The sequence below is a fragment of the Equus quagga genome, chromosome 1 (genome assembly GCF_021613505.1).
Source record: "Equus quagga isolate Etosha38 chromosome 1, UCLA_HA_Equagga_1.0, whole genome shotgun sequence".
Taxonomy (NCBI): Eukaryota; Metazoa; Chordata; class Mammalia; order Perissodactyla; family Equidae; genus Equus; species Equus quagga.
This window is the reverse complement of record NC_060267.1, coordinates 164122119-164148919: the sequence shown is the minus strand read 5'-3', so window position 1 is coordinate 164148919 and position 26801 is coordinate 164122119. Positions and strand designations below refer to the sequence as shown.

General features: G+C 42.2%; 1 protein-coding gene across 2 annotated transcripts in view; it reads left to right on the top strand.

The window, feature by feature from the left end:
• The window catches only part of OXNAD1 (oxidoreductase NAD binding domain containing 1), a 41006-nt gene extending 15852 nt beyond the window's left edge, over positions 1 to 25154 (top strand). For both annotated transcript variants that reach the window (XM_046646691.1, XM_046646685.1), the window contains 5 exons: positions 7554 to 7660; positions 15472 to 15613; positions 22798 to 23040; positions 23816 to 23924; positions 24591 to 25154. In XM_046646691.1, coding sequence (XP_046502647.1) covers positions 7554 to 7660; positions 15472 to 15613; positions 22798 to 23040; positions 23816 to 23924; positions 24591 to 24745 — 756 coding nt within the window. In that variant the 3' untranslated portion in view covers positions 24746 to 25154. The remainder of the gene's footprint in view (positions 1 to 7553; positions 7661 to 15471; positions 15614 to 22797; positions 23041 to 23815; positions 23925 to 24590) is intronic.
• The last annotated feature ends 1647 nt before the right edge of the window (positions 25155 to 26801 follow it).

The window sequence follows — 26801 nt, the reverse complement described above, 5'->3', positions numbered from 1 at the left end:
CCTTTCATTATTGGGAATTGGGTTCCCTTTGGAGAACTTACTGAATGACCATATTATGATGTTAATGATTCTTACTTGGGGCTGTAAATGTAACCAGTCTGGGGTCGCCCAGATTCTGGAAACTGAGCTCTGAATTGAATGACAGTTGACTGTTTGTGTTCTAGTTCATATTTTCTTCTTAAAGATCAAAGAATCAGCAGTCTGGGTAACCTTAGAAATGTCAAGGAGATAAGAGTGGAAATAGTGTAATGCAGTAAGGATTGTGCAGGCAAGACTGAGATTTCACTGGAGGGGTCACTCCATGCTTGGCCTCTGTAGGGGGCCAATCCACTGAGCAAGATCTACTCTATTCATCAATTTGATGGGAGAGTTTGGTAATGAAAGAATTTTTTTAATTACTAATTCTTATGGATTCATTGGAAATATGCCAGACACTAGGCTGGTTCTGGAGTTGCAGCGTTGAAAATGATAGATAAGTCTCCGACCTCAGATTGTAGTGGGACTCTGATCAGAAGAAACTGATTTTATGTACCTAATTGATTTTGGAAAAACCATAATCCTTTTTCAGTTGTACTAGTTTGCTTCTTTGATAAGCCTGTGTCTTATCCTGCAAATGTCTCGTGTGTCTTGTTCCCTTTTTGTTTACAAAGCTCTCAATTATGCAGTAAGTTGTTCCTTGATTCTCCCAAGCACCCTGGGAGGGAGGTGTAGGGATCCTCAGCCTCGTTCCACGGTTGGGGAGATGACAACTTCAGAGATTTAGATGGGGCGACTCTGCTCCCTGATTTGCCTGGGGTAGTCCTGGCTTGTGCCTCTTGTCCTGGTGTGATGATCAGTAGCACCCCCTTTCACTCTCACAAGTGCCCTGTTTTGGATGATAAATTACATTGTCGGCCTAAGTTTAAAGGACTCATTCAAGTAAGTAGAGGACTCAGCCCTTGAATTCGCATCTTTGCTATCAAATTGCTTTTTCCTTGTACTGCAACAAAAGAATGTGACATATGATTTAGACAAAGTTTAACTGAGCAACACAATGGAAGATAAATTTCACATATCCTCGTCTCTGTTCCAAATCAACACTTCACTTTAAGTGTTCCTGGGCGTAAGAAAGGGGGACTTACTGTTGGCACAGTAGTTTGCTAAAGTCAAATGGCTGGGCTCTTGGGGCAGAGACCTCTGGGGATCCTATGGGTCCCAGTGCTAATTATTGAGTGCTGATAATCTGCTTGACTTGCGGTTTTGCTGAGGCTTGGGTTTGGATGGGATGGGCTGCTTACCCAGAGAGCTGGGCCGTGTCCTGAGTTTAACCCTTAAGGTTCTCTGCTAGTCATCACGTGCACATTTTGGGAAGGTTGTATGCTGGAGTGGCCTTCTTCAACTGGGAGGTTTGGGGGTGGGCATCTCATTAATATGAAATGTTTCCCAACGGTTGGACACCTAATTTGCTTTGATTATCAGTGAGTCTTTTACAAATTATCCAGCCTGGGACGAGCAGTACTTGGCATTCCAGCCTCAGGACGCTGTGAGCTCCGACAGAGCAGCCTGTGAGGAGGGCGGCTCCTTGGGCACAGGCCCAGTTCAGCAAGGCCGTGGCCACAGTATCTCACAGTGCTGACGTATCATAGGCACTCAGTACGTGTTTCAGTGACTAGAATAAACCAGTGTTAATCCCCGCTCTGGGCTGATTCCCTGCACTGCCTTGGATGAGTCGGTTTGTAAAGGAGGAATGGTGATGATACCATCTCAAGAGATGAGATGCTGGTGCAAGTGTCCTGTACAGTTCTATACAGCTGGGGGCTGTGAAAAATGAGGATTTGCCTATACTGTTACTTCTTAACTATGCCCAGCACTTAAATCTTTAGTGTCTAAAATGTATAGTGTCAATATATATGTTAGCTTTTCATTGACATACTGTATGGTTTTTTTGTGAGGAAGTTTAGCCCTGAGCTAATATTCGCTACCAGTCCTTCTCTTTTTGCTGAGGAAGATTGGCCCTGAGCTAACATCCACGCCCATCTTCCTCTATTTTATATGTGGGACGCCTGCCGCAGCATGGCTTGATAAGCGGTGTGTATGTCCACACCCGGGATCTGAACTGACAAACCCCAGGCCACCGAAGCAGAGCATGTGCTCCGCTACGCCACTGGGCCAGCCCCTCACTGACATACTTTTGTTCGATAAATTAAGTAATCTGAGAGGCCAAGCTCTTTTCCGTTTTTCCTCTAGAGTTTCCAGTCAAATGAAGTGGATTTTATTTTAAATTTAGTGGACATGCATTGAGTCCTTGCTGTGTGCCCAGCCCTGTTCTAGGTGCAGAGAATACAGCAGTGTGTGAAGCAGGTAAAGCCCCTTCTGTATGTGGAGCTTCATTCTGGTGCAGATAACCTAGAGATTGTTAGATGTGATACATGCAATGAAGGAAATAAAGCAGGGTAATGGGGTCATGGGAGGCAAGAATGGCTGAGGGCAGGTGTGCTATTTTAAATCGGTATGTAACATTTGAGCTGAGACTTGAATAAGGAAAAGAGCCAGCTGAATAAGGAAGATAGCCAGCCACACGCATAGCAGAGGACTAGCAAGAGCCAAGGCTTTGAGGCAGGAATGAGCTTGGTGTGTTCAGAAGAGAGGGCTAGGAGGAGAGGTAGGCAGGGCCCTAGTTGTATAAACTGCTGTGGGCTTGGGTAAAGAATTGGGATTTTACTGTGCTTTGACACCAGGTATGAGGCTACTGACAGTCCCAGGAGAGGTGATGGTGGTTTTGACTAGGGTGGTGGTAGTGGGGATGGGGAACAGTGGGTGGCTCTAGGACAGTAGTAGGGCTGAGGGGATTCACAGATTGGGGGGCTGGGGGCGCGGAGGGCAGATGCAGTTAGTGAAAAAAGGAAAGGAAACCAAGATGATTTCTAGCTTTGGGATTTGAATAATCTGGGTAGATGATGATGGTGGCATATGTTTGCTGAGATGGAGAAGAACAAGTTTGGAGGAGGGGAAATAAAGAGCTCAATTTTGGAATAATATGGGGTGGGAGGATGGGAAGTGGGTGGAGTTACAGATGAAATGAAAGAAGATTAGCCATAAGTTTTATCAACTCATATAAGCTGTTGAATCTGGGTCACTGTTACATGGAAATTCATTATACTATTTTTACTAGTTTTGTATATATTTGAAATTTTCCGTAATAATAAAAAGGAAGAAATTTTGGGAGATAAAAGAGTTCTGTGCTGGATGTGTTGTTTGAAATGGAAATTCAAATCACCAGTTGGGAGTATGAGTTTGGAGTTCGCTGATGGAAATAAAACGTTTAAGCCGTGTAGAGAGTAGGGGAAGAGGGCCCAGGACTCAGCCTGGGGTGTGTCAACATTTAGAGGTTAAGTAGAAGAGGAGGGGCCGGCAGAGGCGAGGGAGAAGGGATGGCCATGAGGCAAGAGGGAAATCAGCGGGTGTTGGTGATCAGCAGGATGTTGGTGAAGCCAGGAGAAAAAGTGTTTCAAGGAGGGAGTGGCCAACCAGCTGAATTCTGCTGAGAGGTCATCATTGGTTTTAGCAAAATGGATAGTAAGTGACCAAAATGACCAGCTTTAGTTCATCACTGGGAGTGAAAGCCTGATGGGATTGTGATGGAGAGAAATGGAAGATAAGAAAGTAGAGCCAGGACCATATGTAACTCTAGACAATTTTTTATGTGAATGGGAACAGAGAAATGGAGTGATAGCTGGATTAAGGGTAAGGCTTGTTTTGTTTGTTCTATTTTGCGAAGCAGCAAAGCAGTGGTCAAGTGCCTGGATTCAAATCTCTCCTTTGCCTCTTACTAGCTCTGGGACCTCAGTTTTCTCTTGTATAAGGTGGGGATAATAATACCTGCCTTCTAGGGTTGTTGTCAAGATGGAATAAATCAAGGTATGTAAATGCCTGGCACATGGGAAGCGCTGCACATAGGTGTTTGCTGCTGCTGTTGCTTCATGTGAGGTGGGAGATCCGAGTGCTCGCCTGCTGTCTTGGAGCGGAGCAGGAGGGGGTGATGCGTGAGAGAGGGTACCTGCTGCAGTGAAGGCTTGAGAGGGCCGTGAGGAGACTCAGCCAAGTGGACGGGTTAGCCTTTGGTAGGAGCAAGGAGAGTTCATCTGTCATTCCAGGAGGTAGTGTTGATGGGCGTAAGCCACTTAAATTGTACAGGTGACAAAATTTTGTGGTCTTTGCTTGCCAGTAAATCACTTAGAAAACCAGTTTCTTTTAATAAGATTCCTACTCATCAAATTGGTAGTCTGACGCAATTTAAATAACATCCCTGGGCATTAAAACATCATTTTCCATTCTTGATGATGACTATATTTTCCTTCAGCTCTGAAATTCCCTGTGCCCTAACTGTATTTTTGTGTCAAGTCATCTCTAATCTTGGCTTTGTCTAAATTTTTAAGCCAGCAAATGAATGAATGGGAGTGAACCAGAGGCAGCCAGCCAGATTTCCCAAAGAAAGACCTGTTCCCTGTACCAAGATTTTTGCAGCAGCAATAACATCAAAATATCCTACATAAAACCAGCTTTTTAAATCAGCATGATGGAATTTCCTTTTAGATGTTAAGTCCGCCAAAGCATTAAAAATCTGTGCTAGTAAAAGTTGGCAAATGTATTATTATTTTATTGAACAGTAGAAGAGTCTAAATGTTATTTTATGGAAAACTTCACTTCCTGCCATGTGTTTTAACTTAGGACATGGCTAGTTGAGGTTTCAGTTGCAAAATCTTTTGATCCATTAAGTATGAGAGCAAGTACAAATGTTAAAACAGAATTTCTCCTTCATGTTTTGCTTATTCAGTAAAAGTAAAGAAGGCGTATAACAAGGGCCCTGATTACAGATCCTAAGTGTATGAAACTAGCTTCAGAATAAAATAGAGACGCAACCTTCAAAAAGATTTTGCTAATGTTTTTAATCCACATTCCTAGAAATCTTTATATTGTGTAGAGTATTTGTATTAATTAAACAAAGTGTTATGAGGGAGACATGTCTTTAAAAACCATGAATTGTGTAAGGTGTTTTGTGTTGCCAGTTAGAGCAATTTTGCCCAGATTATTAGGACTAATAACAATAGTAAGCATATTACTTTTTATATTAATTCCAGTAGGCATAAAGCATCTGGGAACATTTTTGGTCATAGAAACTATCCAAAAGAAAATATGACTTTTTCAATAGAATATATAACTTCTTTTCCTTCTTCGTTGAATTTCATATTTGGACGTTGGCAAGTGACTGGTAATTTCATTTCATGTAGTCTGACATTTGATTGTGAAGTATTCTCACATGTTTCAGCTGAAACTCTGTACCCGCCCCCACCCCCGGCCATGATTATGAATGTTGGTTTCCCTGCCACAAGGTGACTCTTTGGGATGTGTTTAAAGCTTATACATAGCTAGTTTTGTTAATGAATCTGACAGATGCCAGTTAAACTGTTATAAATGAAATAATCTACTGCTTGGCTATGTTTTTACAGATTATCATATTGAAAGAAAATAATTAATGTTTTTAAAATAAACACTTCTTTTTTTTAAATGTAAAAAAAATGAGAATAATAACGTAATGGAGAGACCCCTGATGATTCTTACTACCTGTCTTTGTACTAAGATTTTTCAGATGGAGTGTGTGGCAAACAGAGGAACCTTCCTCCTCTGAAGGAGTCCTTGCTTGCCCTGACCTCTCCCAGAGTTTCCAACCTGAGTCTAGATTTTCTGTAGTGGTTTTTTCCCTTTTCTTTTTAAACAATAAAAGGTTCCTGAACTTCTGCTAACCTTTGTTCTGGAAACCAATTTTAAGTGACTGTAACTTAGAATTTTCATTCATTCTGCAAATATTTACTGAACCTTACTATGTGTTGGGCCCTGTGCTTGATCTAGGGAGTTGATACAGATGTAATGGCATGTATAATAATAAACGAATAAAGAAGAGCATATCATGTACTAAGTAAATCTAAGAAATTAATTATAATTAATGCAATAAAATACATTATAATTGACACTTAATGAGAATTTACTATGGCCATAAGTGCTTTGCATATATTATCATTGAATCCTCCCAACAAGTCTCTGAGGAATAGGTGTTGTTATGCTCATTTTATAGCTGTGGGGGCTAGGTAATGTGCCCAGAGTCACTTAGCTGGTAAGTAAGTGGAGGAGCCAGGATTAAATCCTAAGCAGTCTAGCTACAGAGCCCATGCTAACAGCCATACTATGCTGCTACCTTTCATTTTGCTGCTTAATTGCTTAAGACGAGCAAATGGCATTAGATATCATGTCTGATGAAACAGCTTATGGGAGCCGAGAAGCTTGTTTTGGAGAGGGTGGGCGGAATTAGGATAGGTAGAAGGTCAGTAGTGGAAAATCACCCCCACTTGCTCTCAGGGAGAGGAGGAAGGGAGTATTGGCAAAAACACAGAGAAAGAGAGAGGCAGGGGACTTCGCAGGAGAGACAGAAAGGTAGAAAACTTGAGGAGACGCATTGAGATGGTGAGGGAGAGCACCAGCTCTCATGGGAATTTTCCAGTGGATTTTTAAGGATTGTCATCCACTGATAGTTTTATTAGTCCTAGTCCTGTGGGATAAAAGGTGCTGAATGAGCTAGCATTAGGGTGGGGGGTTCATTGACCTTGACAGGTTTCCAGGGCACCTTTAGGTGAAGTCGTGAAGGTCACACCATCAAGGAGAACAACTGTAGTCAGTCACCTGCTACTGATTGGATTTGCTGCCAGAGTGGAGTTGAACGGAAGCAGGAGGTTGAAGAGTCATGTGCTTTTTCCCGTTGTGAAGATGTTCCAGATTTAGGGAGGAAGAGAAACCCAAAGGCAGAAGAAACAAAGAATGAATGAAGTAGAGACGTTTTGAATTTGAGGGGTACTGAGGTATGGATGGCACTTAACTGAAGAGTGCCTGACTCAGACCTTTTTAGGATTTTCTAGAAATCAGATACATCATGCAGAATAGTGCTTCTCAAACTGCTTGGAGGGAAGGGCTGTTTTGTTGTTTTAAGGTTGTGGACTGTTTATATTTTGTAAAATATAATAAAAAATTAAAACAGACATAAAGAGTACAAACCCAATTTGTTTTCTATTAGATTCAACAGATGAACAATTGCTCTGTGAAATCGCTAAAGAAAAAAAAACGTTTCTAAATGCTTACTTTTAATTTCTGAAATTAGGTTATCCTGGACTCCTTGTAGGCTGAGAACAAACATAGGCTGCTAGCTGCCGGGGGGCCTCGCTTTGCCTGCATAGTGCTGACAGTGAGCTTAGGCTCAAGGGCTCCAGTTCCCCCAGCACTCCCCAGGGTGTCCAGTCCAGTCCAGGCACGTGCTAGACATGCATCAGAGAAATGCTTGTTAAACAGTTTCTTTAAGAGATGAGTTTTGTATGCAGAATAAAATTCAATTCGTGTGCTTTATCTTGTTTTGCAATTTCAAAAACCACATCTTTGTAGATTTCAAAAAACCTTAGTTACCAGAAAACCACAATTTGTTCCTCACATTGTGTACACACTCACCTCAGCCACAGTTGCTCTTTTGGCTCTAGGTCGTGTCAGCAGCTAAGGTGTGTGGAGCTGCCTATGAGTCGCCGTCCGTGAAGAGGCTCCGCCTGCTTGTTGCTGATAAAGATTTTTCCTTTAAAGCTGGCCAGTGGTAAGTGGCTTTTCTGTTTCCTAAGTGTTGTGTGTGTTCAAGAAGGTGCAGCAGAAAGAAGAGGTTGTTTTATCTTCTGTGGCCAGCAGTTCCTCCCATGGGGTAGGAATTCTAGACCGTGTGTTCAAGGTGAGCCTCTTTTGGCATGGAGAATCTGATTCCTTTCCCAGCCTCCAAGCCCACCTCAGTTTTGAGCCCATGGCCCTCTCTCAGTCATATTTAAAACTGCTGCCTTGAGTTTTCCCGAGTGAAATGAAGCAGCTAGTTCTGTCCATGGACCCGACAGCTCTGATAACGGCTCTGATAGTTAGCATTCTGCAGCAATGCTTGCTAATAGAATGCACTGCCATAAACTAATCTGCCTGAGTTATGTGTTGCTAGGGATTGATACTTTTTTAAAGATTAGTCTTCTTTATGTCGGATACAGAGTAGACGCAGCAGTCTGCAAAAGAGAATAACTGGTTATGTCACAGAGCCGACCACCCTCTTGACTGAATTCTTGCTTCACTCATACCTTGTCTGGGTTGAGTTTAAATATCTTGCTGAATTTATTATCAGGATTCCCCCATCAGGGCCAGACCACACCACACAGATCATGAGTCTGCCCCATTCCACTCTGAGGACTTCTCGGTATGCTGTCCTAAAGTTCCTGCGAGTGGCCTCACTGAGCTGCAATTTAAGTTGAACTGTAAATAAAGCAACTTGTATTTCCTTAGGAAAGGTGTGTTTGGGTGTATGTTTCCTTTATTTAAATAAAGCATTCATTTCTAAATGAGTTTCTGGCATGTCAATCTTGGTAGTATTTCTTAGGAGTCACTTGACTAATTTTGGCAGTCCATCTGGAAATGTGGTTTTGTTAGAAGGAGGATGTGTGATAATAGCAAGTGTGATAATAGCAAGAGTTAGCAGTCTTGTGTTAATAGTTTGCCTTTGAATTTAGAACTAGAAAACAAGATGCTGATTGCAATAATTTGCGTTTGTGAAGCAATTTACTGCAATCTTTGCACATGTTCAGTGATACATATTAAATGCATTTGGGCTGTTGTAGGGGGGTGGGCAACATTTTTACCCTTCAAAAATAGTTTAGCAGTTATTACATTGAGAAGTGGAAACTTTAATTGTAATGATCTGTTTTTCCATTTTTTCCCTCCGTGGAAGTGTTTGTATACCGTGTACATTGCTGTCTCTGAGCCTTCAACTCTGAGTTGTGCCAAGACTCTGACCCATCTCCTGATTAGAAGAAGCCTGTGCATTGGTTTATAAAATGCTGCTACCGTGCTGTGTCTGCAGGTGTGTTAGCAGTCCCAAACTGCAGTTACCTGTTAAGAAAGATGTCTCATTCTCTAGTGATGTGAATAGAAATAGGATCTTGTTGTGATTCCAAAATAAAACTAATCAGGGTTGGAGTTACGTATCCTCTATGAGGGAACAGATTTGGTCATTTCACTGACGTTAGGACTGGTTTTAGTCTGTGCCCGGCCCACTCCTGCTTTAGAGGGCAGACGTGCAGGTGGTCGTCTCTAGCTGGTACGGGTGACCCTTTCCCTGCCAGGTGTCCATCAGCACTCATTCCTGGCACCTGGATCCTCCCCTTTTGAAAGATTGCACCCTTTTTACCAACTCACTGTATGGCTCTGCGGGCTGTGAGTTCTTTGGATATTTGACTGCATGGTTACAGAATGGCCACTTGCTTAGCTTAGTTGGGTCCGCTCCTTCGTTGCGGTTGCTGGGAAGGCTTGTGCTCTAGGCTCTCAGATCACCAGCTCGGTAGTTACCTGCATGTGGCGCTTTGGGGAAGATTGCAGGGATTAGGGAGAGAGGGAGTGTGGATGTGGCTGCTGTGCAGTTTGTGTGTTTGGGGTTATGGGGTGGAGTGCTGCTGGAGATAAAGGACAGGGTAGCTGTTGGGCTCACCTTTGGGGTAGGAGATTGGGCATGATCCCACGCTTCTGGATTCTTGACCAGTGGCCTCCTCTAACACCTGCCAAACTGCGGGAGAGGCTCCAGACCTGCCTATAAATAAATAAAGGAATGCTCTAGAGCTTTGGGCACAGATCCCCAGGTAGACACCTTCAACACAGAGCCAGATTGGCCTCTGGGGTTCTTCCCATGCTGCACTGTGTTCTTATTGGGCCCTCCAGAGGGGACTGTTTCCTGTACCAGGAAACCAGATCCAAGAACTCAGGCAGGCGAATCCAGAGAGAAAGGCCTAGGGGAGACCCCCTCAAACCCTTTCTCACTCCGGCGGGGCTCAACCTCTTGGGCTTCGCTCATCAGCGGGTCCACCACTTAGCACCAGCTCCCTGGTGAGTCCTGCTCTTGACCTTCTCAGAATTCTTCCTCCCTGGGGGTGGAAAGATCGGCACTACGTCTTGGGGCTGGAGTGTGCCAGCAGCAGTCCTCATGCAGTGTGTGAGTGCCCTGAGTGGCCAGATTGAGTGTTCCTTGTGGCATTCACTGCTGTGGGCCAGCTCCATCCCCCGAGGGCAGCTATGTCACAGTGTCAAAGGCCTCGTGCTCTGGAGCCTTCTCTGCTCCCATGTGTGCTCTTCCACCTGCCAGCTCTGTGATATGGCAGCTTCCTTCTTTCTCTGGGTTTCAGTTTCATGTTGTTCAAGAGGGAACAGTAATATTCCTGTGTCTTGGAATATGTCAGATGTTCAGCACAGTGCCTGATGTTTAACTTCGCTAGTTTTTGGTTTTTGTTATTGCCAGTGTTTCACTCAGTCATTTAGATCATTGGTGCTGGTGAGGCCCAGGGGACAGATGCCAGTTCTTATTTCCTTGGCCAGTTCCCCTGCAGTCAAGTTGTTGACTGGAAGAGTGCAGGCCAAGTAGGAGCGAGTGCCCGCACATCACTGCAATGACACTACCCAGGCCGCAGTGAGTACTCGCTCCACATGGGCTGTGCACAGCGCACCACCCGAGGGGAAACAAGGTCAAAGGGTTTTGTAGAGAAAAGTGTGTCTCTGACTTCATATAAGGTAACATAATTTTTATGCTTGAAAGTGACTTTGGGCCCTACTAAGAGAAGGAAGATACTAAGAAGAAACAGATTAGAGGAGAAAGATTAGAGAAATCAAACTCTGCCCCTACCCTCTCGACGGGCCACTGCGTTGTAGACAGTATGCAGTCCGCACGGCTGTATTGGCAGCCCTGACTCACACGACCACGCACAAAAAGCACGGCGTTCTTTGGCATCATTTTTCTGTGTCTTCCTCCCTTGCTTGTCTGGTGAGCGCTGTGTGTCTTAAGACTCCTCTGTGAAGTCTGTCTTAATTCTTTTACCACTGGTAGAGCTGACTACTTCCTCTGCTCTCTTCCCCCTACCTCCCCAAGCAAGTTTTGTCATAGTTTATTTAATCATATTTATTTGTTAATTTTCCCCCCAGTAGAGTGAGTTTATTGAGGGCAGGAACCAAGACGCATTTGCCTCTTTACCTCCAACAGTGACCACGGTGCCTGCACAGAGTAGGCAGGTGCTGGCTGCAGTGTTTGCACAAGGAGTGAGTGTGGAGCTCTGAGGACTGTAGCTGAGAACGAAAGTTTTGGGATCTCCTGGTAAAGCATTGTCATTTGGCCACGGTTTGTGCACCTGCTGTGTGCTGGGCTCTGGGGCTGCATCTGTGGACAGGACAGGGCTGCCAGGTGTGTCACTGTTAGATATGGATATGTGTGCCTCACTACAGAACTAGGCTCTTCCTCTCAGTTCTTCATATACTCACTCATCTGGGTGCAGTAGGTGCCTCAGCTCGTGACTCCAGGAGTGCTAATCCTGCAAAGGGCATTTTTAAAGGATGTGTGTGTTTTTAAAACTTACTTCTTGCACAAATATTTTATTAAATATGTATTGTGCATATTTTCTTAAATCCATTCAGATGAGATTTTTATGTTATTTGAATTCTGTAGCATTTAATGGAGTCCTTTTTTCTGAAGGTAGCTTTCCAATGTTTCTAGAGAAGAGAAATTCTCTTTCACTCACCTGAGAAAATGGTCTGTATCAACGTCAAGCAGCAGAGGGTGCTATAGTTCAGGAGATAAAGCAGCAAAAGTAGCTCATTGATATATTTATTTTTTTAAACATGGACACAGTGGAGATGCTATATACCTCCTCTTTGCTAGATTATAGCAACTGGGTTAATAAATGTCAACTGTTTGCCTCTTTCAATTTGCATCTTGTCTGAAATGAAATGAAATAGAAATTAAAGTGTTTATGGAAAAGAGTCCAGTGAATATAGGCGAAAGTAGGCTAGGGACCTTTTCTGGAGTACTTCCAGTCCAAAACTGATTGTTAAAACTATAAAAAAATGACCAATATTTAAGGCAGATCAGAAGAGAACACCTTTAAGGTCATAGATCAAATCAGTAGAGAACATCGTGTGCTTTTCTTGTAAGCCTACTGGTAGGAAAACAGCTGGGGGAAATGATACTTTTGCTCTTTGATGGCTGAGAAACATCTAGATTGGATGTACAGGTTTCTTAGACATGGGGATGAGAATTTTTTCCCAGGTTCTAGTAAACCTCTCTTTCTTTGGCATGTAACTGGGTTTGTTGGATTTTCTAAAATCCTCACCAAAAAAGAGTTTTTGTGGCATAGGATTATCGAAGGCTTGAAATTCACAAGAGTCCTAACTATAGGAGTGTGGTTAGAAGAAAAAAGGAAACACAAGACTTTTGGACCCTAGAAGGCCACATCAGCCAGTGAAAGAGTTTTTGTTGCCTTTTCTTTGGATGTACTTTTTAAAAACTTTTATTGAGATATACTTTACATATCATAAAATTCATCCATTTAAAGTGTTCAATTCAGTGGGTTTTAGTGTATTCACAGAATTGTGCAGCCATCAGCACAAATTTCAGAACATTCTCATCATCCCAAAAAGAACCATGTAACTGATATCATTCACTCTCTATGCTCTCGCCCCCTCAGGTAACCACTGTTCTGTGTTCTGTCTTTATGGATTTGCCTCTTCTGGATGGTTCATATCAGTGGAAGTATATGATACATGATCTTTTTTGTGACTAGCTTCTTTCACTTAATGTAATTTCAGTGTTCATCTGTGTTGTGGCATGTGTCAGTACTTCATTCCATGGTATGGACTACCACAGTTTGTTTATCCATTCGTCAGCTAATGGACATTTAGATTGTTTCCACTTTTAGGCTATTATCAATAATGCTGTTATGAACATTCATGCACGTGTTTTTGAGTGAACATGTATTTTCATTTTTTTGGGTACGTACCTGGGAGTGGAATTGTTGGTCATATGGTAACTGTTTAACATTTTCAGATGCTGCCAAACTGTTTTCTAAAATGGCTGTACCATTTTACATTCCCACCAGCAGTGGATAAAGGTTCCAGTTTCTCCAGATCCTGACTAATACTTGCTGTCATCTTGTTGATTATAGCCATCCATCCTAGTGAGTGTGAAATGATAGCTCATTTGTGGTTTGATTTGCATTTCCCCAGTAAATAATCATGTTGAGCATCTTCTCATGTGCTTATTAGCTATTTATATATCTTCTTTGGAGAAATATGTATTCAAATCTTCCTCCCATTTTTTATTTGGGTTGTTTGTCTTTTTATTACTGAGTTGGAAGAGTTCTTTATATATTCTGAATACAAGTTCCTTTTCAGATATATGATTTGAAAATATTTTCTCCTGTTCTGTGGGTTGTCTTTTAACTTTCTTGATAGTCTCATTTGTAGCACCTAGTTTTTAATTTTGATGAAGTCTGGTTTCTCCATTTTTTCTTTGACCCTGTGTTTTTGTGTCATATCTAAGAATCCATTGCCATGAAGATTTACTCCTGTGCAAATCTTCTTCTAAGAGTTTATACTTTTAGCTCCTACGTTTAAGTCTATGGTCCATTTTGAGTTAATTTTTGTATATGGCGTAAGGTAGGGATCCAACTTCATTCTTTTTGCGTGTGGATATTCAGTTGTCCCAGCTCCATTTGTTGAAAAGACTATTCTTCTGCCATTGAATTGTATTGGTACCCTTGTTGAAAACCAGTTGACTTTAAATGTAAGGGTTTATTTCTGGACTCTTAATTCTTTTCCATTGATCTCTATGTCTGTGCTTCTGCCAGTACCACAGTGTCTTCATTACTGTACCTTTATAGTAAGTTTTGAAATCAGAAAGTGTGAGTCGTCCAAATTTGTTGTTCTCTTTTAATCTTGAATTTTCATATTAATTTTACAATCAACTTGTGAGTTGCTACAAAGAAACAGGTTGGGTTTTGATAGGTGTTGCATTGAGTCTGGAGACCAGTTTGGGGAATATTGCCATCTTAGCAATATTAAGTCTTCCAATCCATGAAGATGAGGTGCGTTTCCGTTTATTTAAATCTTCTTGAACTTTTTCAGTGTTTTGTAGTTTTCAATATATAAGTCTTATACTTCTTTTGTTAAATTTATTCCCAATTATTTTATTCTTTTTTATGCTATTATAAATGGAATTATTTTTCTTAATTTCACATTTAGATTGTTCAATGCTAGTGTATAGAAATAGTTGATTGTTATATATTGATCTTATATCCTGCAACCTTATTTGAACTTGTTTAGTAGTTTTAATATCTTTACAGTAAATTCCTTAGGATTTCCTGTATGCAACATCATATTATCTACAGCTTCTTCCTCTTCAATCTGGGTGCTTTTTATTTCATTTTCTTGCTTAATTGCCTTGGCTAGCCCCTCTAGGACAATGTTGAGTGAAAGTGATGGGAGCAGACACCTTGTCTTGTTTCTGTTCTTAGGGGGGAACCTTTCAGCCTTTCACCATTAAAGATGTTAGTTATGAGTATTTTGTAGATGCTCTCTATCACTTGAAGAAGTTCCCATTTGTTCCTAGTTTATTGAGTATTTTTATTGTGTAAGGGTGTCACATTTTGTCAAATGCCTTTTCTACATCTATTGAGATGATCATGTGGGTTTTGTCCTTTATACTGCTGAATGGTATATTACATTGATTAATTTTCAGATGTTAAACCAACATTCTATTCCCAGGGTTTTTGCATCTGTATTCACAAGGGACATTGGTCTGTAGTTTTCTTGTGATATCTTTGTCTGGTTTTGGTATCAGAGTTATACTGGCCTCATAGAGTGAGTTGGGACATATTCTTTTCTGTTTTTTTTTGCAAGAGTTTGTGAAGGATTAGTATTCGTTCTTCTTTAAATGTTTGGTAGAATTCACCAGTGATGCCATCTGGACCTATGCTTTTCTTTGTGGGAAGTTTTAAAATTACTAATTCAATCCTTTTAGTTGTTATGGGTCTGTTCAGATTTTATTTTGTTTTATTTTTTTGCTGAGGAACATTTGCCCTGAACTAATATCTGTTGCCAATCTTCCTCTTTTTGCTTGAGAAAGATTTGCCCTGAGCTAACATCTCTGCCAATCTTCCTCTATTTTGTTTGCGGGATGCTGCCACAGCATGGCTGCCAATGAGTAGTGTCCATCCTTGGGAACCGAACTCAGGCCACTGAAGCAGAACATGCTGAACTTAACCACTCAGCCATGGGGCCAGACCCCAGGTTTTATTTTTTCTTGAGACCAATTTGGTAGTTTATGTCTTTCTAGGAATGCATCCATTTCATGTAAGTTATCTAATTTTTGTCTCATAGCTCATAGAATTCCCTTCTAATCTTTTTTTATTTTTGTAACATTGGTAGTGATGGCCCCTCTTTTATTCTTGATTTTAGTAATTTTCGCTTTTCTCTTTTTTTCTTAGTCTAGCTAAAAGTTTGTCAACTTTATCTTGTTGCCCACTTTTAAAATTGCTTCAGCAATAATGATTTATTTACCTTTCCTTTTAGGGTCGATTTCTTTATCCCAGGAGTCTCTGTGGTTGGTGGTTTCTCAATATGCTCCAGCCCCAGACTGCTAGAACAAGAGAGAATGATAGATTTGGCAGTGAAATATACAAATCACCCTCCTGCCCTCTGGATTCACAATCAGGTGAGCAAACTGCCCATTTAAACTTGGAAATCTGAGCATCTCTGCCTCCCACAAAATTTGTGTTCAGCTCGCTTAATCTACGTAAGAAACCTAGGCCTGAGTGAAAGGGTACATGCTCACAAAAGAGCTCCCCCTACATCCAGAATTCAGACTCCAGGAAGGTCAAAGAAGCAGAATCTTTTTGATGCATTAAGGATGACTGAAAGATATTTGGGGACCTGGAAATATCCTCTAGGTTACCAAACAATATTCAGTTTATACCACTTTAGAAACAAAACATTTTACTTTATATGTAAATTTTTGAAAATTGGCTCTGTATGTCATGTAAATGGTAAATCTGTAAATCAGATTATTTTGTCCTAGCCATCCTAAATAAAGGAAATTAAACTATTCTTCTGTCATTATTTGTAGGGTTAACAATCTCTGAGCACATACTGCTGGTGCCCAGAGCTGAGCACTGCTGAATCCATGGTGCCATTGCCTCTCCATTTCAGTCTCTTGAGAATACTTCCCACAGGGTTCTGAGAGAGAATCCACGTTTGCTGCTAATAACTCATGCTTCCCCATAGGACTCAGCACAATCCCACGTGAAGGTTCCTGTTCGTTACCTACTAGAACTCTGCTAACAAAGAATGAGCTCAGAACAAATCAGTTATTTGTCTTCTTAGTTTTGACCTTTGTCCCCTTGTTACTGCCATCCCCTTCACTTTGAGAGGTGCCTTCTATGTTTACTAGTACCCCTGTCCCATCCCCGGCGTTTTCTTATCCCCTTTACCAAAAAGGAATGTACCAGTACAAATATGATTTAACAAACAACATTCTCCCCTTATTTTCCTGGAAATGATGAAGAATCAACAAAGGCAAACAGAAAACAAAAACGCTAATAACTTTATTTTCAGCAGAACTTGGAAACACACTCCAGTATACTTTTCAGAGAACTGTTATGTTCACATAGGAACCTCAGGGGAATAAGTAGAGGAGGGAGGCCAACGACAGCAGATCTCATAGAGCACCAGCCAGATAGTGTGGGACTGGGAATGGGGCGGAAACTTACAGCCTCTTGTGACTTTGTTAAATTAACATTTGCTAAGTAGAGCCCCAGGGTGTTGGATGATAAGCCGGTTCACCAGAAGACCACATGAGAAATGGAATTAGAGAGGTTTATTATCACACATCCTGGAGGAAGTGCAGGGCATGCCTCAAGGTCCCACATGGGGAGATCGAGGCAGGGTGCAGGCAGAGAGAACAACAGGACCTAGGGCACATGCCTTTATTAGAGTCCGTGGGTAGAGTGCTTTGGGGTTCCCAGGCAAAGGCCAGATTGGTCAATTCAAACCAAAAAGAGTAGGGTTTTAGTAAGATCCATGGTGATGTTGTCTAAGGGGCACACAGGCGGAAGTCTCTGGGGGATAGGGGAGACTGTCGATTACAAGGGCCATTGGGGAAGTCATATGAGGAACTTACATTTACTTGTCACTCTGCAAGTGTGCTTGCCTGAAGAGCTAGTGTCAGTTTAAGGTCCCCACAGGCCACTTCACTGAACAAAATGGATAGCAAGGCAGCAATACCATGGAGTAGCTTATCCAAACTCTTGGCATAGCCCATGTCTGCAAAAGAGGGTGTGCAAACAAGGTTGAGTTAATCGCCACAGAATTCCCACCTGGATGCAGTTAGGTTCAGTTAGGAGACAGGGTACACAAAGAATCATTCAGACAAGCCATATTTGTAGGAAGCGATATGTCCTCATGGCTGAAGAGAGCTTTTGTGTTGTGAAAACCAGCTAGCTTAGGACATTCTCTTGGCCCATCACCCAGAATAGGACCTTCTTGCAAATAGTTGGTCCCCCCCCCCAAAAAAAATCCCGATTCATCTCAATCTCATGAAAGAAATCAAAGAAGACATGAGTAATTGGAGAGACATAGTATGTTCATTGATTGGAAGACTCAACAGAGTAAAGAAGTTGGTTCTCCTTAAATTGATTTATAGATTTAACAACACCTATCAAAATCCCAGCAGGATTTTTTTTAGATACAGATAAACTGATTTTAAAATTTATATGGAAGGGCAAAAGAACTAGAATAGCTAAAACTGTTTTGAAAAAGAATAAAGTGAGAGGAATCACATTACTCAAATTTAAGATTAAAATAAAGCTACAGTAATTAAAACAGTGTGGTATCGGTGAATAGATAGACACATAAATCAACAGAACAGAATAAAGAGTTCAGAAATACACTGACACACATAGGCCCCTTTGATTTTTGATGAAGGTGCCAAAGAAATTCAATGGAGAAATGATAACCTTTTCAACAAATAGTGCTGGAACAATTGTACATCCATATGGAAAAAAAGAACCTAAATCTCACACTTTATATTCAAAATTAACTCAAAATAGTTTGTATATCTAAGTATAAAACATGAAACTGTAAAAATTTTAGAAGAAAACATAGGAAATATTCTGAACTTGAGGGTAGGCATAGACATGACACCAAAAGCAAGATCCATAGACGAAAAGCTTGATATGTAGGACTTAATCACAATTAAAGACTTTTTCTGCAATAGACACCGTTAAAAGAATTTTAAAAAACAAGCTACAGACTAGGAGAAAGTGTTTGCAAATTAGATATCCAACTTGTATCTAGGACTTGTATCTAGAATATATGAAGTACTCTCAAAAGTCAGCAAAAAGAAAACAACAAACAGAATTTTAAAAGAGGCAAAGGATTGAACAGACATTTCACTAAAAAGAATATAAGGATGACAAATATGACAAATAAGCAATGAAAAGATGTTCAATATCATTAACCATTAAGGAAATTAAAACCATATATAGTGGGGTATCTCTACGGACCTTTTAGAATGACTAAAATTAAAAATACTGACAATACTAAGTGTGACCATATATGTAGAACTCTCTTATATTGCTAGCAGGAATGCAAAATGCTACATCCATTCTGGAAGACATTGGGCAGTTTCGTATGAAATTAAATATACACTTACTGCAAGACCCAGCAATACCAATCCGGGGTTTTATCCTAGAGAAACGAAAGCTCTGTTCATGTAAAAACCTATACACAAATGTTTACAGCAGTTCTATTCATAATTATCAAAAACCAGAAACAAACCAAATGCCCCTCAGCAGGCGAATGGATAAACAAACTGTGCTACATTCATACAGTGGACCACTGTTCCGCAGTAAAACCGATGAACTGTGGAGGCGCAAAACAACTTGGGTGAATCTCAGAGGCATTGTGTCAAATGAAAAAAGCCAGGCTCAAAGGTTACGTATTGTACAATCCCATTTATGTCACATTCTGGAAGACAAAAATACAGTGATGGAAAACAGATCAGTGGTTGCCAGGGGTTAGGGGTGAGGAAGGGTATTAGCATACAGGGATAGTGCAAGAGAGTTTTTTGGGGGGTGATGAAACTGTTCTATACTTTGATTTGGTGGTAGTTACACAGATCTATGTATGTGTTAAAATTCATAGAACTCTAATGCCAAAAGTAAAAAAAAGGTTTACTCTAAGATAAAGGTTAAAAAGATTTTTAAATTTCTAGGGACATAAAAAATATTTATTCTTACGGTTTGCATGTCAAGTTGTGTCTGTTCAGAATAACCCCCACTGCCCGCCTTAGCGTTTCCACTGTAGGTGTATCCTCAGGTTTTTACCTTCCGACCTTCCGAGTCCTTCCTTTAGTGTGGCCTCAGCTGCCTCATTCCTTTTTAGATTCTCTTTAGATTTTACACTCATTACTGTCTCTAGGCTGCGTCCTAAGTCTCTAAAATATGCCGCTGGGGTTTGACCAGCAAGGTGTCCATGTGCCTCATGCTCAGTGTCACAGTGAGCTTAGCCATCCCTGCTCCCAGTGCCATGAGCCCCCTCCATTTGTCAGCCTCCCACGTGACCTGACCTGGTCCTGGTCCACAGCCCCTGCTTGGTTTCATGCCTCATTGGCATTTCAGTGAGGGAACTTAGTCTTAGAGGCTGTAGAAGATCTCCAAGTGGCATTGCTTGAATGCACATCCTAATTGTAGTGCCTGCTCAGCTCTGCCCGGCGGGAGTCGCAAACAGCCTTTATGGAGTCAGATTTTTCTTGGAACCATTCTGAGGTGGCTATTTTCCTCCTGAGGATTTGTCTTATTAAGTTATTAGAGTGGACAATGGGGGCACGTGAATGTCTGGGTGGCAGCAGGCTGCTCTGTTGGGACATGGGATAAAGTGCCATAAACGTCTTCCTTTATTTTATCTGCTTTGGCTCAAGCTCCTGGCAGGGTAAAGGTTGCTAGACGGCTATTGTGTGCTGGGCTCCAGTTGCTGTGGAAAAGTTGTTTATTTCACAAGTAGAAAATCTATACCCAAATTAGATACATTGCTGTGTAATTGAAGGTAATGCCCTTTACTCACTTCCGTATTATACTGCATGTACTGTGAGTCTCATGCTCATGCCACCCTGGCAGTTTTTATTGATCAACAAAAGACAAAGATGGCTTTTGATTCTTTCCAGATGCTAGCAAATTAGAAGATAGACCCACTGAAGATTATTTTGTCACTAAGGAGACGACAGGCTTCTTGAGTGTTATCTTTCCCTGGGGCACATTTTCTTGCCAACTTCAGGGTTGAAAATACTCTGGTTTCTAAAAACAATAACCTAAAGACTTTGTTGTCATTATTAAGCATGCTGAAGATGACCACTGGAGAAAATTCTCTCTCTCTGATTTCTTAGTCTCTTTTATTCTTAGATTCTTAGAGATAAAGAGCGAAGTATAGAGGCAAGCGGGGGTGGAGGGGGGAGCACAGAGATGAAGTCTGTTGTCATTGTTAGGAAGAGCCCCTCGGATCATAGATTCTGTCCGTGGGACTTGGAAGGAAGGGGCATTTAAAGCACTTCGGTAGCCCGTGTAGCGAGTCCTAGATTGTAGTTACTCCTAACAGAATGCTCCCCTGCTGCTAATTTCTTTTGTCAAAAATGAAAACCCACTTACCATCCTTTATGTAAAAAATCTCCTACATATTTAAAACAGTTAAGTTTAAATAGGTTTTTTCCCCTCAGAGAAAGGATTTCCATTCATCCAACAGTCCTTTACCAAAAAGGACCTGCTTTGTGAATTCAAATAATTTTCCTTTTTTCTTAGGTTTTCTCTAAGATTAACTCTACTTTAAGCTGTGGAGTCCCAGATTAAATTGCTGTCAAAAAGTACTTGCTGCTTACCTGCCATGCAAGGGGCCAAGGTGTGAATGCCAAAGATTTGTTCTTCAGAAAGCACTTGATAACGTTCATACTTCTTAGGAGGGTGTTTATCTAGTTGATTTAGGTCAAGATTGTGTGATGGAATAATCCTGTGCTCTTAGGATAAATTTATTCCTAGGGTTTGTGTTTTAGTGACAGGGAAGAAGGAAGCTGGCAGCCCCAGCACTTTTCCTTCCGTGACCAAAGACCGAAATACCCTCTTATATGGAGTTTGATGCCACTAGAGACATCTGCCCCGCACTGTGTCATGTGATGCGCATCTCAGCTCTGTGAGGACGAGGGTGGTACCCATTTTTCAGATGCACAGCAGAGGCTCAGAGAAGTGAAGGGGCTTGCTGGATTTCAGAGGGGCTGTGATTAAAATTTAGTCTTCTCACTCCTAGATCAGTGGGTTTTTCTCCAAACTAGGGGTTCTCAACCCTGTCAGATCCAATGCTCCCTTTCTAGAACTATCTTGAAATGAAATTCAAAGTTAATGAATCAATGCATAAAAATTAAAAAAAAATAACAGTTTTCAAAGGAGAAATAAAGGAAAGTGATTCGTAATCAGAGACTGTGTATTTCAATATATAAGTAGTTGGGCATATCTAAGCTAGAAGATAGAATGAAGTAGATGGCTGTCTGCCAGCATAGAGTCACTGTGAACACGCTGTCTGCAAATGCAGATGGTACAGGTGGTCGTATGGTGACAGAACCATACACACATGTCACAAACTGGGATGTGGTTTTCCAGAACAGTGAATGTGCTTGGTGAAGTTCTGAACCCAACCCAGTACAGTCTACATGGCGGTTACATTCTGGAAAGTTGGGTCAGATCTATGCACAAAGTACTTTGAATTTTTTTCTAAAATGAGTTAGGGTCTGGTCTCAGATCATTGCAAACCAGTGTTCGTCCTACATGTACGTCCCATGGGTCATTCAGAGTCTGTGGGGGGCAGTCCCGTGCATTGCAGATAACAGTGTGCTGCTCAGCTGGCTCTTGGAGTCAAAAAAGCCCTGATTGGTAGCATTTGCTGATTTCTCTGCTGTTAGTACTCCTACAATGGCTGATTTCAAACTACTAGTAGAAACCGGCTCACAAAATGCCTGCAGATTTAACCATCAGCTTAGTAGCAGCCAGCCAGCTCTAGCACACCACTCTTGCTGTGCCCTCTAGATGCCACTTGGGTTCCCCAAATCACTATAAGAATAAAATAGGGTCACTGCAAGTTTCCAACGCCCCCTTCCCCTGCTGGGGCAGTATCGCCCCCATGGAGAACCAGTGCATTCAGCTCTGATGGTATTTCTGGTGTAATTGACCCCACCAAACAGTAGAGGCCTGACCTGGATGGGTGTACATGGTCCTCACCCCCTGCTGTGACGCCTCTGGCTGCCTGTTTTTGCTGCTCCAGGGAGAAGCGAACAGTCCTGAGCAGTGCTGCCGTTCTGGCCTCAGCCTGTGGAGCAGGTCTGCCACCAGGAGGAAGCCCCCAGTGCCTATGCTCCCCAGCCCTGAGGAACCAGGGCAGCCACAGTGCAGTGACACTTGCCCCATCCTGCCTCTCTCAGCTCCATGGCTTTGGTCAGAACACAGGAGCACCACTCAGAAAAGGAAACTCCCACTTCACAGCTGTACCCTGAGTCCAGTGCCTCTTTCCACAACCCAGTTCATCATCTAAGAAGTTAACAAATGGAAAGATGGCTGAAGCGAGCCTCCTTTTCTCATACTGGAGTGGCTGTGCAGTATGGATCAGCAAGGTGGAGTAGCAAATGGCCTGTGTAATAGACAAGTGGAATCAATTCACAGGGCTCTGGGAAAATTGAGAGCAACCTGTAAAACTGGTGCTACACACTGATAAAATTGCAGGAGGTAGATGTAGTCAGTTTCATTAAAGAACATTTGGTTTAAGACCTGTGCTACAAAGGACTAAAGGATCTTTTCTTTCCTGCCTTAGTGTACACTTGACTCTGAAGTGGCCGTGAGAGTGGGTGGAGAGTTCTTCTTTGACCCGCAGCCTGCAGACACCTCTAGAAACCTCGTGTTGATTGCAGGGGGCGTTGGAATTAACCCTCTGCTTTCCATCCTACAACACTCGGCAGATCTCCACAGAGCACAGGCAGACAAAGGAAGTGGATATGCGATGGGAACAGTGAAACTCTTCTGCAGTGCAAAAAATACCAGCGAACTCCTGTTTAAGGTAAGGGAGAAATGTGTGTTTCATAGCTTGCTGTAAGCAAACTTGTGTCATGGTATTCCTTGTCCATGGAACTTTCTTCTCTCAGTTCTGTCTTCTCTGCACCGGTTCAAACAAAAGGCTTGACAAGGCTTAATTGTGTCCAAATGAGAATTAACGAACACTCTTACCCCAAACAGTTAAAACGGCTCGTGTTGAGGAGGCTCCCAGGGGAGTGACAGGATAGGGCAGGTTTGGTGGGCTTGAATCCAGAGGTAGATGAACTGAAAAGTCACCAAGGCCCTGAGATTCCAAGTCAGGAGACCTGCAAGTGGGCTCGTGTGTCACAGGAGTAGGTGAGGCGTCCATAGTTTGGACCCAGCTGGGTAAATGAAACCCCCATCAGTCGCATCTGTTGAAATTAAGAACATTCAGGAAGGCTTTCACTCGGATTGCTTTGCAGCTGCAAGGATGTGAACAAAAGAACAGAAACAGTTAAAAGACACAACTGTGGTCAGTGAAACTGCTGCTTAATTGCCAATGCTTGAGAAAAAGGAAAAAGAAAAAACTCCCGGGGCGTTAGTAATATGCTGGTTAGCATATTCAGATTTCAATTAAAGCCAAATAGCCCTCTGTACTCGGACGCTCTGGCCTGCTAGGCTGCAAACAATATCTCCCTAAGTAGAGCGCGAGCGACAGACGTGTACAGAATGGGAGTCGAGGTTCGGCGTCAGTGGTTGTGCACATCTGTTTTGATTTTTTAAGATTGTAGTGTGACCAAATATGTTTGACATTCCAGAAGAATATCCTCGATTTAGTAAATGAATTTCCTGAGAAGATTGCATGCAGTTTGCATGTTACCAAGCAGACTACACAAATCAGTGCAGAACTCAAGCCATACATCACGGGTGAGTCCCCTGAAGATGTTTTGACTATCTCCACACAGTTATTTGGCGGACACGCCAGCTGATTGAGCATAGATGCCTTATTGCTGGGAGTTGCCGGCTGGGAATGTCACTACCTGGGGAATTGAGAGATGATTCATCATGGAGAAATAAAGAGAGATTTAGTTGGTTTTACTTATTATATACAGGTTTCCTACTCCCCACATTAAAAATTTATTTTCCACATTTTTGTGGAAATGATCTTTGCATCATCACTGTAGCATGCATACAAAGAATTTATATTCCAGCTTTGACTGAATGGATTCCATTTGCCATTAATGGCCATTTAAATTACTCGTGGTTTCCCCTGCTTGGAAGGATTTTTCACAAAACAGTTTATTTACTTTGTTGAAGGCAGTTTTAAATCTCTACCAAAGATCAGTGAGCTGGCTGGCTGTGTCCGAAGGGTGCGTTATGCTGAGCTTCCCACTTTACTTGCCGTAGTTTAGGAAACCTGGAGATGTACCCTCTGCTCGGGTCTGGCCCCAGGAGCCAACAGGAGCCATCATGTGAATGACTCTAGACTCATTAAGCTTGAGTTACTGAAAATATACACTGTTGTGGTTAGTCCTTACTCATTTCAATACAAACATGTCTGGCTTAATTTGGTGTTTATCTGTTTTTTGGTAGAAGGAAGAATAACGGAGAAGGAGATAAGAGATCATATTTCAAAAGAGACTTTGTTCTATATTTGTGGCCCACCTCCGATGACAGACTTTTTCTCCAAGCAACTGGAAAACAGCCATGTTCCCAAAGAACACATTTGCTTTGAGAAGTGGTGGTAGGGAGTGGGCACAGACAGAAAGGAGAAAGCTGTGAGATCTGCTGAGACAGTAACAGATGTTGTGTTGTAGGATTTGTGGCAAGATGAACTTACCTCTGCTAAGGCTTATTTTTTAAGGCTGTGAACTAAGTGACCAGCTGGAGAATAAAGAAGAGCCAGTGACAGACTTAAATGATAAACTTTTTGCAAAGACTTCATTGATTAAACTCTTTTTTACTATATTGACTTTCTTTTATTAATAACTATTTGATTTTCTCATGATGTACTTTGAATTGGTCAATATAGATTTTCTTTCCCCTTAGGGAGAAAAAGGACATATATTTACATTTAATCTTATGAAAATGTGGTTTTTCCTGTGAAAAGTGGGCTATCGTTAAATTATTTGACAGGAACTATATATCTTACATTCAATAAACTGATAATTTAAACACATGCTTAATAATTTTATGTTGAAAATTCTTTATAGTCTAATGTCTTCGTTTACCTTACTATGGCCTACAGCCTTGTTTCTTTGGACCATCAAAGTTGCGTTTGGAAATAGAAAATTGTTAGGAAAACTGCCTTAGGGAATTGAATATCCAGCATATTTGCTTAATTTTACTGAACATCCTAGGTGCGTATACCCTGGCTAATTGTTAGTTTCTTCTTAGATGAAGCCTTCTGTGCTCTGTGTCTTGGCCGACTGCCTTAACGCTACGTGTGGGAGGCGGCTTCTTGTTTGGGACAAAGGCATTGGGGACTGCTGTGTCCATGTTGAATCTGCCTTCAATGGCTGGGCTGGCTGGCTGGTGAAACATGCTTAGGAGTGATTAGGGGGTACAGAACTGTTTCCAAATGCTGCTTCTCCACCTTTTTATTTCATTCCTTTGCCAGGGTTGTTTCTGGCACCAGCAGCTCCTCAACACATACTTGTTGAATGACTGAAAGAAAGCACCTAACATTTAACTCCTTGTCAAGCCTGAGGTTAGGAGGCAGTCCCCAGGATGGGTAGAGAGGATGGTGGAGCCTCATTCCAAGGCTGCTCTGATGAAACTGCTAGAAAGCAGACTGTAGTTCTTAGCTTTGTTTAGATTTTTAAAAATCTAAAAGAAATCCATGGGCTAAGGCCAGGCCATCCTTTCTGTGACAGGCAGGCTCGGGCCCAGGACTGCCTGCTTGCAAAACACTGTGAGGGTACAGGGGGTCTGGGAAGAAGGACAGATCAGTGCTGGGGACCCAGGAGCTCCAGCTGCGGAGATTCTGTTCTGGAGCTGACGAGAGAAGACAGCTTGTCCTTCTAATCTCTGTGGCTGCAGGCCTCACAGGGACTTTGAAGCTTAAATGCATAATTGGTTTGCAGGGCCTGCCAATGCTGGCATTGCCATTGTAGCCTCTGCTTGTTTTGAATTTTGTGAAGTTTAAAGCAGAAATTATTTGTCAACTATTCAGATCCCAGATTTGAATTCAGCAGGAGGAAAGGAGGGCCGGTGACCTGATGGGAAAATCAAATTCCATTCAAGGCAGTGATCATCAGGAGCGTTTGGGAGGTGTAGAGAGTGTGAGAAACTGACTCTATGAGGAGCCCTGAGTCAGCAGGTGGCTGAGGCTGGGCTTCAGGGCTGAGTACTCACGGGGCACAGGAGCATAGCACAGTGAGATTCAGGGATGTGGGAGCAGCAACCTCTTGTGCCAAGCTCCTTCTCTTGTACCAGCTGGCAAAGGCAGCTGGCAGGGGAAGAGACAGAAAGGTATGGAGAAAGTGCCAACCTTGGGCCTTTTGTGTTGGGAGTGGAGGTGCAGGGTGATCATCTTCAGTGCCACATAGGATGGGAGCAAGGTGCTGCCCACTGCCTCTGTCCAACCAACACCACGGACTCCGTGACTGCTGTTGTCATAGAGCAAGGCCCACCTGTCCTGGGGATTCCAGCTCCGCCCACCACCCTGCCAGCGACTCACTGTCACCATCTGCACACTGTGGAGATGGGCCAGGTCATGACCTTTCCCTAGACTATAGCTCCTTCTGATTCTGTTGTTTCTGGTGCTGAGTGCTGAACAGTATTTCTGCTCTGCTGGCCCGG